At 34.8% G+C, this 14,993-nt stretch overlaps 1 protein-coding gene across 19 annotated transcripts in view; it reads right to left on the minus strand.

Moving 5' to 3' along the window:
- Positions 1–14,993, minus strand: part of TRDN (triadin) — a 231,918-nt gene that overhangs the window by 17,655 nt on the left and 199,270 nt on the right. For 17 of the 19 annotated variants that reach the window (XM_058835672.1, XM_058835685.1, XM_058835682.1 and 14 more), the window contains 6 exons: positions 13,459–13,506; positions 12,563–12,583; positions 8,569–8,595; positions 7,468–7,503; positions 7,219–7,263; positions 6,216–6,251 (listed from right to left, as the gene is read on the minus strand). In XM_058835672.1, coding sequence (XP_058691655.1) covers positions 6,216–6,251; positions 7,219–7,263; positions 7,468–7,503; positions 8,569–8,595; positions 12,563–12,583; positions 13,459–13,506 — 213 coding nt within the window. The remainder of the gene's footprint in view (positions 1–6,215; positions 6,252–7,218; positions 7,264–7,467; positions 7,504–8,568; positions 8,596–12,562; positions 12,584–13,458; positions 13,507–14,993) is intronic. The other 2 variants (XM_058835683.1, XM_058835671.1) reach the window with 1 other exon arrangement.

Here is a 14,993-nt window from a genome sequence, read left to right on the forward strand (position 1 = left end):
ACTTAGGGTGCACTTCAGGCACCTTGAGCAAGGTTTAGGTTGAGTACCAGCGCCTACATTTGAAGTCATGCTCACAAAGCAGATCTTCAATGACAGCAGGAAATATCTCTCTGCTGTAAACTGCAGAGGTCTCTGGATGTCAAACCTGGTGCTGTGCACATGTATGAGGCATGAGCCATCTCCATGCATTACTATGTGTGCCTGGGAGCATAAAAATTAGTCTGCAATTATTTTACCTGGTAACCATTTTGAAGAATTTTACGTGAAGAGGTTTTTGAAACAGAAACAGACCTGTCAAATAGATGTCTATATGCCTCTGGTACCAATGACTTGTATAGACGGATCTGGAATTGTGCAAAACAGAGAGGAACAAGCAGCTTGCACTCCACCTACATTATTTTGTAACTTGGAGACCCTAGTGCCCCCCTGGAAAGTAGGACCTATAAAGCTGTCTTTCTATTGAAGAGGGCTTTGAAAGAATATAATTCTAACTCCTTAGAGATTACACAATGACTACAAAGGTATAAAGGAACAACCAGTCTCTATCATTTTCAAAGCAAAGTACCTACAGCTGCATTTTGTCAAGGGCCTGATGGAGATGGCTTGGTTGTACTCAAAACATGTCTCTGGCAGACAGGGATTGTTAATCATGTTTCTGGAGTCTAAGGAAGTTTTTGTAGGAACAGACCACTACTTCAGCAGTTTTCCATCTTTCAAAATCAGGGATGTAGGATGCAAAAAAATCTGTACTTGTGCAGTAATGTGCCTTATATAAACCTTAAGCTTTATGGAACCTCTTTGACAGACTGCTTTGGACACCAGAATCTTCTAAAATAATGTTTTGGCTCTGACCTTGTATTTTAAACTGGGATTTGATTGGCAAGGACTCATTCTGATCATTGATCTTCAGGATTTATCTCTTACAGATTTTAATAAGAGCCTCTCAATGGAATCTGTATAGCATATTCATGGTTGTGGCACAGCTCAGGTTTGCATAGTAATCAAAAGCTCTCAATAGCTAATAATGTTCAAGTGTTATTAATATATAGTTAATATTTTGTTATTACACTAAACTGAATTTAGTTGTTAAACTAAACTGAATAATCCCTTCTTTTTTCACTGTGTTGACAGCTGTGAAAACTTATGACTGCTTTCTGGGTAGGTGGCCTTTAAACTGATTCCAAATAACTCTTGTCATAAGGCAAAGATGATTGAGGTTCAATGTCAGAATTCCCAATTGTAAACATATCTAGACAACAAATAAACTCAAATTAAGGTAATTAAATTACCAAATATAGCCAAAAGTAAAAAGATTAATTTAGAGCTAGGGATAGATGTTGAAGTATCTCCTGTAGAAGAAATGGCATGAACCCAAAGTGCCAGTAGATTCCCACTGTGAAGTTTTTTGTTTTGAAAAATAGAACTTAAACCTATAGGCATTTAAATAGAATCTCCAGAACTCATAATTTAAATTGTAATGTCACTATGCTGAGAGACTTTTTATAAACTCATTATTAACATAAAACCTGATATTTTGTTCTCCTTTTTGTGTGTCTTTACAGATTTTGAGTTTCAAAACTTATAACAATCTATCAGAAATTTTACAATGACATTTAATCAGTTTCAGGACAGATCCTAAAGTTTTCATTTTACCTAGTTACTAAAATACGGCTGAAATTTCCCCCTTGGATGTCTTTTTTACATAGAAACAATCAGCACAATTAATTGAAGGTAAATTAAAAAGAGATTAATTAGTCCATTTAAAATGTTGTGTAGATGCTCATTCAGAATTAAAGTGGCCTCAGTAAAAATTTCACAGTAGGTTAAACAAAATTAAATCAAGGTCACTTTAGTTCTTAATAAATGACCACTCCAGCATTTAGCATTGGTTAATTGTGCTCTTTAAAAATATCTATCTTCTAATGGGAAGTATTCCTCCATGTCTTCATTTAGACAAGCCTGATGAGATTTAGTCTCCAAGTATATGATTTAGAGTCAACTTCAGATTAATGGAATAACTAACAAGTTGCTGGAAAGCCTTCATGTAAAGGCTTGGTGCTTATAATTCTGACCAACATGAAATGTTGAGACATTCCTGTACATGCACTGAATAGGGGATGTTCTAGATGGGCTCCCCTGCAAGCAGCTTTAGTGCACAGTTCATCCTGCTCTCATGCTGAGTTCTTGTACTGGAGTGAGATGAACGCCCCAGAAAATCTTAATGAGAATAACCTGCACAGACACAGGTCTTGTGAATAAATAAGAACAGATCTTTTACAAGAAATTCTGAAATTTCTCAGAATGTCAGTTCCTTCTAATGGTATTCTAGCAAACAGCAGACTGTTATGTCCAGAAAATAACAACATAAATATTAGTGATTACTGCTGAGTTCTGGTGAGAAAATTCTAGTCAGTATAATTTTATGCAGCTGAATTTCTGGAAGAAACTGCTGAGAGTATACCAGAAGCATCATACATCTGGGACACACAGGCTGGGTGGCAAGGAGAGCAGAGAATAGAGTATCTGCAGGTTCATCAGAGCTACCTGCACTGCAGAGATGAAGTTCTTGCATTCTCTTTTGACTACTGTGCAATATTTTAAAAAGTCATTCAATGCTTCTATATTATATAATTTTAACAATGTGCTTAATGAAATTGACAAAACTTGCTACTTCAGAACAATGAAAAAGATCATATTTTACTTTAAAGTCTTCAAATGCTCCAGAACCAAGGAAAAAATGAAATAGTCTTACTCTCTTTCAAAATGATTACATATGGGAAAAATCCTCACACATTGCCCTGCTGACAAGTTTACATCCCCTTAGCACTGATGAAATCTCCTTCATAATCTCCCAAGTGGCTGCCATATCAAATCTCACATAAAATAAAACTTTCTGCTTTATTTTTTTAAAAAAATCATCTTTGCTTTGGAAAATATATTACTACACAGAAAGTGCAAAGCACTAAAACAACCCCAATAATAAACCAATCCCCACAGGCTTAAAAGACATATAATGAATTCACTCTCTGCAGTTTTTGAGGTTTTCATGTGGTGATTAATGTGGCATTGAACACATATTGATAATATAATGAAATGATTGCTCTTTATGCTAAAAAATATTTGAGAATCTCTATCATTGCAGAACTAGATGAAAAATCTAGCTTTTCCTTCCACACAAGTTCTTGCACAGTATGTTCATATAAGCAATGTTCAACTCTGCTTAATGTTAATTTGAGTTTTCACAGAAGTACAAGTTCTTTAACTAAACAGTGGGTATAATAGTTCCCACATCAAGGAAAGTTTCATCCATGTCAAAGAAAGTTTCAAACTTCTAATAATGTATGAGGGTAGATGCACAAATTATGTAACTCTGTTTATGACACATCTATTTACAAGGAAGTTATGAATGGTATGGCTTCGCCTGACCTTGAGAATAATCCACATTTTAATTAGAAAAAAATATATATAAGAATAGTATCAGTTTCATTAATTCTCATTTTTGTGCTCTTGCAACACAGCCTCTCTATTTCTGCCACACTTGCACATCTGTGGGCAGTAAAAACGTCAGCCCCTTCAACTAACTGCATTATAAATGCTATGTGCATTGGTTCCAGAGTTTTCATCCAAGAGGGCAGTTGGAAGGTAATGAGAATAAATATAATCAACTTTTGATCTATTTAGATTTTCTTTCTCTGATATGAGCCTTGAAACAAGCTAGAACGTGTATAAGTACAGCTGTTCATATAAAAAATATGGTAGATAATACTCACTAGAGAACTAAATGTGTACACTGCTTAAATTTCATTCCATGAGTCAAAAAAACTACTTCTGTGTGCTTCCAAATACATTTGTTATAAGATGGAAGTAAATATGGAGTTCCCAGAATTCCTGGTTTGTTTTTTGTTTGTTTGTTTGTTTTTTTAATTTTATTTTTTTGGGGTTTGGTTTCATTTGGTTTTGGTTTGGTTTTGGTTTTTGGGTTTTTTTTCTGTTGGCAGATTTCAGTCTCAGTACAGGTGTCAACTTTGACATTTAGGAGAGGAAAAAGAAGAGGAAAGCATTTATTAGTTGCTTGCAGATCTACAGGAGAGTGAAATTTAGTGTCTACTGCACATAACACCATTATTTATGAAAGATAAAGTAGTGCTTAAAATTCTGTTCAAATGTGGAGCATGCTAAAATTGCAGCTATATACAGATTTTAAAATCGCTTATTCTTCTGATAATCTGCTTTTTAATATGAGGGAAAGGTTGAAGGGTTCTGAGTAAAATCCAAGTACATGGGAATCTATTCAGCTTTTGAAGGCTGAATGAAGATTTAGTATTCAAAGTTTTAGATTAGTTCAGAATATGTAAATCCTTTTCTATTTCCATTTATCAGAAAAAAAAATTAGTATTCAGTGCACTGGGAAAAAACTACTGGCTTTATCTGCATACAGAATAGGGAAAAGTTATCAAGTTCCAATTCAAGTACACATGACCTGGGACTTGGTCTAAATTTTAAAATTCTCAATATGAGCAAATAAATAAAAACAATGATGTTCTTCTGGATACCTTTCATCCATTGTCTGAAAGCTAATTATTCTTTTCAGGGGACAAAGAATATTTTGAATACCCTTACATGGTAGGTTTTGTTTGTAAAACCAGTTCTGAAGAACTGATTTTGCACAGAGCTGCTTATGATCTGAGAAACATCCAGTCAAGAATAATTACCCAGTGATAACGTACAATTAAATTAAACAATAATAATAATTAATGTAAATGAAAGCCACAGAAACAGTTTTTGAATGACATAAACTTTGTAGGAGGGTAGTGGTCAGGAGAAAGTCCAGGGAGAGAAAATTTTTAGTACATTCTTGTTTTACTCTAAATTTGGGATTTTGATGCTTAGGAGAATTGTTTTCTATCATGGCAAAATCGTTAGTTTACTGTACTGGTTATATATTATGATTAGCACTTCCTGATCTATAAAAAATCTGTGTTAATTAAATAGCAATAAATTTTTGACAGCATGGATTCTACCTTCTGTATCTGTCAGTTGATAACATAATAATCAAGGGGAATTAAAGTCTGCATCTGACTCCGTATCTCTGTGTTCCTGATTAAAGAAAACACGATTAAAAAAAGCCAAGCTGCTCTTTTATGTAAACGTAGTTGCCTTTATAAAACAAAGTGAGCCATGTGTGCAAATACTTTCACATAATACATGTGATAACAAATCCAAGTTATATCTTAGAACTTAATTTGTATTTTCTCTTCCTTGAAAACAGATTTTCTGCACTTGTTATATAAAATACCTTTTTATTATTCGATGATTTAAAGTTTCTACATATGGATAAATATATATTTCTAAATAAATAGACACATTTAACTGCACATATATTGCACCTTTTGTATCATGGATGTAGGACTCCAAATCATTCTACTTACAGTAAAGAGGTGAAAAAAGCATGTACAACAAAATAGTCTGGATTATTAGAAGTTAAATACTTTCCTCAGTTGGTTAAGACTACAAAGTTGCATTAGGAGGAACCATATTCAGATGTAGGTCATATTTTCTGTGTAAGCCAGTTAGACCTCGGGTGAGATTAAAGACTTTGATCCTTGTCTGTCATGAAATAATGCAGTTCCTCTGAATTCATAGCTATTAATTTAATATAGAGTCAAGAATCTGGAATATGCATTTTCTTTCACTGTAAACTAGTAATATGATTACACAATGGAGGGAGATTTTCTCCTGAGATGCCCTTCTTTATTCACCATTTTTGCTGGAGTGGAGTTGGGGCAGACTGTGATGGAAGACAACATTTATTAATGTGAGAGAAAACAAATTGAACACATTTCTCCCTATGTGACTTTGTTATAGGAAATAATAATTCTTCTATGAGGAGAAAATATTTGTTTTAAATACTGGGCTGACAAATTAATTACAGACCTCTTGTTTTATAAGGTAATCAGATGAATATACGTTTAAAAATTTAGGAAGGTGGTAAAGCAGTACCACATCAGCAATTCATTCTTCACAGGAACAAGATTTATGGATTTGATTTGCCTGGCTTGTCTCACATCTTGTCCCACAGACTTGAATTAGAAATGCAAAAATATTGTAAGTGTGATCTCCCTTAAAGAAAACAAAATACCCAAAACAAAACAAACAAAACAAAACTACAAACCAGAACTTGTCTGAATCCCTTACAATAAAGGAAAATCATGTACCTGATGTCAGGTTTTGATGTCGTGGATCTTCTTTTACTGGTGGGACACATTAAAAAAACATGGATAATAAATTAATCTACAGTTTCAGGTCAAAATAGTGAAATAAATTTCAATAAGAAATATTTGTTTCTTGGAATCATATCTCAGCCAGGGATTTCTATAAACCAGGTTTTTTTTAAGCCTGGCTCTCCTAGTGAATAATTTAAATAGATAAATAATAATAAATAATAATTTAAACAGATATTTTTTCTGTCCAGCAAAACCATATAAACAAACTTCTTCTAGACAGTAGTTTAGTGAACTTATACCAGTGATGCTGTTATCATTTGAGGTTCAGGATTTCAATATACAAATTTTATACACAAGTCACTGCATTTTACCAATGTAGAGAAGATATTTGTCTTCAATCAATTAATAAAATACTGTGATTTATTGCTATTAATTATCTTTAGAGGTATAGCATAAACCAATTCTCCATTTGCATATTACTGTGAGAAAACCATCAAGGCAGTGCTGTGTACAAGAGGTCAGACAGAATATGGGGGATCATGAAGTCTGTCTTGTGTAGGAAAAGAAAATGCTTCTCGTTATCAGTGTAGTTATTTTACAGCATGAAGCTGGTGACCTAAGGCTTCAGACAAGCTGTGGAGATGAACTTTGCACTATCTCAGTAGGGAGCACAAGAGCAGACTGAGTGGGGACTGCTAATCCTCGGCTCCGGAGCTGGGGGCTGCACAGGTCACTGCTGTGCCAGCCAGGGAGGGTCACAGGGAGGGCACCGCTGCAGCCAGATTGGATGTGCTGATGGATCCTTGACACCCATATGCAAAGGAGGCACCAGACATTCAATTACTGGGGATTTATTGTACGATTCCATCGTTTTGGCTTAATTGCATGTATGTAGAAAGACTAAAAAATTCCTCTTTCTAATCCCATAAAAACCCCCAAACCTGAATGTTTGCATTTTTATTGCTGTTTGCAGAGATTTTCATCCCTTTATTACCTTTAGTTTTTTCATCTTTCAGCTGTTTCTTCTCAGTAGTTTTTTCTACAAAGAAAAAGTAGCACAGTTAAAGTTTGGTAAACTGACTGTTGAATAGATTTTACCTAGAGTTTTCAACTAAAATTCTTTTAGAATTAACACAGATATTTTAAAGGTTGCCTCAAACAACAATATATGCAAATTTGCAATCTCATAGTATTTTTATTGTGATTTTCTACATATATATGAACACATGGAGTAAATTCCTACCTTCTTTTTCCTTAGTTGTCTTTGGTTTTTTTGTGGCTAGAAAGATTTGCAAAGAAATAACATTAAGTGACAGGCATCAGATATGCAGGGCTCTTTTACAATAGTCACATTGCACAAAGATTCTCTCCCTGGTAATTTCCCTGGAAGAATTACTGGGGTAAATGTTTTTCCTGGGATGTTTACAGTGTCTGTAGTATTGCAGCATTGCCTGCTACACTTAGTGGCAGTAGCAGTTCTGGGCTTGGTGTAGAGCTAGAAATTGTTTGAATAATTCTGGTTGCAGAGTAGTTTAGAAAATCCTGATAAAGACTTTATCATTTGAATTCTGTAATTCCCTAACTACTGCCAGATTTACCTATTTATTTGTGGCTAAAATACACTAGGGAAGGACTCTGCCTATTGCTAGCTTCTTGTGCTCTTTCCCAGAGTGAATTCAAACATCTGAAATTAAACAAACAAAAATTCACAGGATATGGAGCTAGATGCACTTTTAGAATTATCATATGTGACTATTTAGAAGTTCTGCAGCAATAGGTTGTGTTTTGTTTTATTTTATTGAAGGGTGTTTTTCTTAGTCTACATTCACTTAGAGCATGTGCTGTTTCCTTTCCCACATCCTTTTTCCCGAGATGCAAATACATTTGGTCTGTGACTCCATTCAACAAGGCAGATTGAAATTAAGCAAAGTATATCACTTCAGGCACCTGACACCATTTCAGTATTCCCTGTTGACTACAGCAGAAAAATTGCTGGCTGCCTTCAAAAGGTTCATTTGCACTTTGCATTGTCCAACCAGTAATAACGCTTTCTTCAGTGTCCTCTGGTGACTGTGTCACCTGATTCACACCAGCTCTTTCAGTGAGGATCACATGTGTCTAGCTCACCAAAACATGCTGCAGAAGATGAACAATGAAAATGAAAATCACATAATCAGATGAAAAGAAGAGCCTATGGCAGGGACCTGGGTAGCTGCAATGCTGCCACTCACCCATGCTGCTTTACATTATCCCTGTTCCTTGCTGATGAGCAACATGCATTAATCAACACTGCTATGTTCATTAGTTCTTTCCATGAGGCACACTAAAAAAATGTAATATTTACCTGATGTTGGGATTTCAGCTGTTGGCTCTCCAGGAAAATAACCAATAATGAAGAGAAAAGGGGCGGGGAAGGGAAGCAAAAGAACAAGAATTTCAGTACCATGTTTTTTCAAGGCAAGCAACCATTTAAACAGATCTTCTCTTTCATCTGCAACTTTTCTGCAGGGTATTAATTTACAAACAAATGTGCCTTAACAATGGGCGTGTATGTAGAATTTCACACTGAAAGCTAAGAGTCTCACTCTTTGAAGTATTATAATCCAGCATGCAATGATTCCTGCAAATGCAAACACTGTGCTAATCAAAGCTTTCCAGCAAGCAAATATTTAAACAGACTTATTTTTAAGTGTGCCTTCAAGGTTATAGCTCTTTGTGCTATTTTCCAAAAAATGTATTCAGTTTAATTGTTACCTCTCTTATTGTCTACACTTCCCAGCCAAAGACTGACCCTGACCTTGAATAGCTGGCATTGACCCCTAAGTGTTTCTCCCACACTAGCAGTTTGACTTGCCTTTTAAGAATTAAATCTGTTGAGAGATTTTGACTACATCTTTCCACACCACCTAGCACAAGAGAAGTGTATATTCCGGTGCTAATATAATACCCAAAATAATTGATGAAAATTGGTCAGTCCAATGGATAGAAATTTGCTGGTGTAAATCATCATCACTCATTTTAAATCAAAGAAATTAATTACATTGTCATTTTGAACCCAAGAATTTTTTACCCATCACTATTTCATTAGTCCCAGTTTTAGGTAAGAATACAGTTTGAAATAAAAATAATGACCTTGCTACCCAAGCAAAGCCTTTTTTCTTAGAACTTAGAGCAGGACAAAAAAGGAATAAGATCACAAAGCATTTAAGGGTATTCCTTTGACTGAGTTATCTCTGTACTTTCTTCCTGCTGAGTTTTGGCTTCAGATGAACACAAGCTCACACCAAGGTGAAAATGTTTCAGTCAATGCTTTTTCAACAGGAAGGCTGAGTAATTAAGCATCATTTTCCCTAACACATCCCAGGAAACTTTCACTCATGTCTTGGCCCATAAGGAGACCTGTAAATGTCAGTGCTCAATGGTTAGGCACCACAGGCATTCAACAAAGGCCAGTTTTGCTGCTATTAAATGCTAACATGCTAAAGTCCTTTAATATTTATCTTTTTGCTTATGATCTTGCTCATAGCTTCTGAAAAACTATACATTTCTGCACTGTGACCCATGGAATAATTAACAGCTTTTCCCATTTTTAGAAGGAAAAAACTAAGATTTTCTCTGAAGTACTAAATCTAGGAACGAGTTTCATGCTCTCACTTCTTAATGGAGGGAATGTCTCTCCAAGGGATCTGGATGGGCCCGGTTATGTGCATGTACCATAATTTAGGATTACTTGATTTCCTTAGACAGTCAGGTACTGGAAGACTGATGACCTGAAGGGCAGTTGGTCTGATTGTCTGTTGCATGAAATGTAAGGGCTATACCCTTTTCTCATTCCATCAACAAACTTCAACTGACTCTGAGAGCACTGGGTAATATATTACCCCTATTATGGGGCTTTCATGATAAACCCAAGTGGGAATATAATTTGCCAATTTTTAGGGTCTTTATTTAAAGTATTCCTACATATTCCTCCTCTTGCAAACCACAGTTTGGTACTCCTTCATGTGTAAGATCTGCCACCAGCTTTGTTTTCTGTTCAAGGTAATGTTAAACAATCTGTGAGTCTTTATTCAGTATGCAGGGAGTAAATTCTGTTTCATTACGCATTCAAGTTTGATGTATGGTCAATGGCTGCCAAAGACCCTCCGGTACACTAAAACAGAAATAGTGAAAAAGATGATTTAATAATTGTTTTTAAAATTCAGTGAGTGGCTATGTGGTGTATACTTGCCTTCCAGGTTAGACCATGGTAGCAAGTTACTACTATGAAATTGTATGTGTTGTTAATTTGGGTAGTTTTTAAACTCAGCCTTGTCTTTCTGTTTATTTCTTATTCCCTGCATTCCCAAATGATCCAATTTCTTTACCTACTTCAACCACATTTGCTTTTACAGTAAGACTGAGCATGATACAGTGTGTGAATGAATTCAGCTGAGGATAAATATATTAATTTATTTTACATTCCCACTGGACCTGAACTCCAAAATCAGTGGGTATTTTGTGTCTATTACTGCATCTCATACTGAATTACACAATAGGTATGTTCATGTTATGGTAAGTACACTGTACACCTGGCTAAGAAATACATGAAGCAAAGCTATATAGACCTCTATAAATAAAGAAGGCAGTGATCCAACTAAGTGTTCTCCTTTAAGTGTAGAAAATAAATTTAAAATAGATAGCTCTGGTGCTTAAAATCTTAAGCAAGATATATTCAAGGATGGTTTGCTCAAAAAGCGGCAGTGTATAGAGAATAACTTTTGTAAATGACCATAGGTCTGCTTGTTACAGTTTTTCCTTCTTTTTCCTATTTCTTTTTCTGTTTTTCTAAAGGCACTGTTAACCTTTATAATCATTTAAAGCAGCAGAATATAAGCTCAAGAATGTGGTACAAACATCCCTCTGCAAAGATCAAGGGAAAATATCCTGTCTACTCCTTGTATTCACAATATAGCAGAGTAATATATCTCTTGATAAAAAAGCATTGTAGACAGTGATTTTTGTGATGAAAGCATAAGGAATATGTCACTTAAATCTGTGATGAACCTCTAACAGAAGTGAGTGCCATCACTGGGTCCCTCAGATAAATCACTGCAGAAGACATTACACGTCAGTGAACAGATTCAGTGAAAACAAGACTGAAAAAAGTGAATAACATAATTAAATAGAGGAAAATTTTCTTAAAATACTGGCAAAAATGGAAATAGACCCATGGATAGCTTCACAGGTTTTATAATTTTTCAATAATAACTCGAAAATGGAACGCTGCAGTTCAGGGCTGAAGGAGATCCTTCAGGGTAGGCACATTGCAGATGCCTTGTGCTCACACTTTGGCTTTACATCTGGGGTTCAGAGTAACACTGTTTCCTACAGGTGTTTAAGAGCAGGTATTCATCCTCTCTAACTTTACAAACCTAGCATAGATGACTGGTCTAGGAAGTTGAAGTGAATCAGTTTGCTTTGCCTTGTCGTCAGCTTACTTTCCATCAAAATAACATATGGTTTGGTCTTGATGTGCAAGGCACAGCACCAAAAAGAAAACACAGATCCCGTGGTAAAGAGGCAACAACTAATTCATCTGTGAAAGTCCATACATCAGCATTTTCACAATTCAAAGCACGCAGTACAAACACTGTTCTTCTGATTCTCGTCTGACCATGCTTTGCAGTATGTAATGTATAATGACTCGCCACAATAAGCACAGAACTCTTCATCTGTTCAGAAGTCTTCCAAAAATGACCTTAAAAAGTACATCCTATGACTTCAGTGGAAGTTTTTGCAATGTGGCAAATTCCCCTTGAATCCTCCTTAAAAATAATCTAAATTGGAAATATTGCTTTCTCTTCTTTAATTTAAGTTTTTTTATTTAAAAAAGCTTTTATGGGAGCAAGGCCAACAATGTGCTCAGTGACTTAATGATGTAAGTAATTTCTGAATGGTAAAAGAAGTAAGGAAAACCTTGTCTTATTCAGTTATGCTACATGCTCTTTTCTTATTTTCAATAAATATATTTGCATAAATATAAATTACACATCTACATTCATCTAAAACCAGCAGAATATCAGTTTTTCTACCAGTGTAATTTACATTATTTTCTAGGCAGTAAAAATTGCAGAGTTTGAATCTTCCAGCTTCACAATATTGCATTATAAACATGCTTGATTTTGTTGTGCTTGGCTGTTAGTAAGCAGATTACTGTAAGTAACAGTAATATTATCTGTAGTATAAGCAAGAAAATAGCATTATCTAACATGACAAAACTGCAACAATGCAAATTGAGAGAACATGCATTTGAAAAGAAGGTTTCTATTCCATAAGAAATAAGTCATTACACATACTTGCAGTGTTTTTTGGTTTGACTGGGAAGCAAAAAGAGGAAAGAAAATTGGTCAAAGCAATCAGGTTCAGCATACTACTATGGCAGAGAATGACTTCATTTGTTCTATATGTTTCTATGTATCAAAACATATTTTTACTAATCTCACAGTAATTAATAACAATCTAATAATAATGAATGATAGTAGTAAGGGTGTTCTCATTTACAGACTGTAATTGTTTTGCTAGGATTAAGGTTGACTGATGTTAATGATAAAAATTTTAATTCTTCACTTATTTCCTTTCATCAGGAAGCATGGAGCAGGCATTTTTTAAACCTGTGATGATAGTCCACAGTGAAGCTGAACAATGCTCCTTCCTATACCAGCATCAATTTTGCTCTGTCTTGTGCAAGTGAGACTGTGCATGAGCTATGATATCAGACACATTTACCACAGATGATGGATAGTGACAGATCAAGACCTGAATAATATATCATATGATACCTGTGATGGATGAAAATTATAGCATTGCTCATCTTGGGGGTCTAACTCTTTTGTGAAGTCCAAATAAAAGGCAGATCCCCACAAATAATTAGCAAAATTGAGCTATTTAAAGATGGCAGTTTCAGAAAGCAGTTAAAATTCTTTGCAGGCATATGTCTTTGACATCAATGGAATTACAGAAGCAGAAATTTGACCTTTGATATACACATATATCTATATCTTAAAATGACAACTAGCATTACAAGTATGTACTGTGCTATTTAGTTTTTGTTAGGGCATGACAGGGCCATTCTATACATCAAAATAGATCATAGGGCCATGGTTTTGGCTTTTGTCATATGCAATTGATTTCACTACTTCTTTAAATAACATTTTCAAAATAAATATGCAAAATAAAATGCAGGAGTGCTTACCTGGTTTTGTAAGGGAAATGTCTTTTTCAGGTCTGACTGCTTCATGCTCTAGACAAAAAACAACAGCATAATAAAATTGCCATAATGTTTCTAAATTATATTTTGCACTTGTGATTGTTTCTCTTTGTGTTTTTTTGGTTTTTTTATTAATAAGAAGGATTGCATGTATGTTTTTCAGGATTAAACGTTTCATTTCTCTTGTTCCATGCTGTTATTTTGAAAAAGAAACCCACAAATGGCTTATGGTTATTAAAAGATTATCCACTGAGGGATCTGCCACAAAATAACAAAGTTCATTAGTACTGCACATAGCTTCACAAATATAGCTACTATTAATGCCAGTAAGAGTCATGCATGTGTCTTAAGGAAGAAATAAGTTCAGTAGGGTCTCCTATAATTTTTTCAATGTAATTGTTATCTATTTTCAATTTTTATTATTGGAAAGGAGAGTGCAGAGTAAACTCAACAACCATCACTCATCCTTTCTTCTTGATTCAGATTTACTTGAACTGAATTCCCAAAGTCTTGGACACATACTATTACATATGAATAAATTATATTTAGATGTGGAAAATGCATCTCATCTCCACATGCCTGCTTCCCTACTCATCCCCCATCCTTCTACTTCATAATTATTATTGAAAAAATTATAATTTATGTTATGTTGCTGGAAATAGAAAAGTTGAAGAAGCTTTTTTTTTTTTTAGAAAGACTTAGAAAAAAATCCACCCCACACTGATCTCATAGCACAGCAGCAGACATGCAATGGAAACTGGGGCCAAAATACATTTTAGGGTTGTGGAATCAATGGACAGCTCTGCTGGCCTTGTTTCCAGGTGATGTTTCCCACAGCTCAAGAACTGTGCATCACTTTTCACTTGAGAAATGAGGACCCAAAAGGATGCTGTAAAGTGGAAAGTGCTGAAAATATAAACAGCCTCTGAAAAAAGGGTAATATGCCTCAGCCTTTCTGCTACTCAGATGAATAATTGAACTCCTAGTAACTATGATTTCAGGTGGGGAGACAAGTTGAGAAATGCTGAGATGAAGACATCATACAGAATTTCAAATGGGAAACACTTTTATGAAGCATGAATGAAAAATTGGTTCAGTGAGGAGCGATTCATTTCCCATATTTGGAATTGTTTTGATCATTAAATTATTTGGAGAATTAATTGACAGTTTTAATTATTATTATTGTAGTTTAATCTGCATTCTGAAGGTGTGAAAGGTATAGAAAACTAATAACTAGGCTGTGTGGTAAGTTAAGGTATGGACTCTTCCTTAAGTTCTTTTTGACTGAGAAGAATTCAGGATGCAATCAAATTAATTTCTGTTTGTCTTTTTTTAACTTAGCAGGAACATTTATCCAACCTGGGTAATTCTGAATAGTGTTTTTTAAAAAGCTTGTAACTCCTATACGAATTTTTGGTTTTGGGACATTTGATACAGGAAAAGTAGAATGAATTGTCTCCTGCACTGAAGCAACTGGTTATGCCAAATGGATTTTTAAATATCAACTACAAGACAGTATG

Source organism: Poecile atricapillus, chromosome 3 (genome assembly GCF_030490865.1).
Source record: "Poecile atricapillus isolate bPoeAtr1 chromosome 3, bPoeAtr1.hap1, whole genome shotgun sequence".
In the NCBI taxonomy this organism is placed as follows: Eukaryota; Metazoa; Chordata; class Aves; order Passeriformes; family Paridae; genus Poecile; species Poecile atricapillus.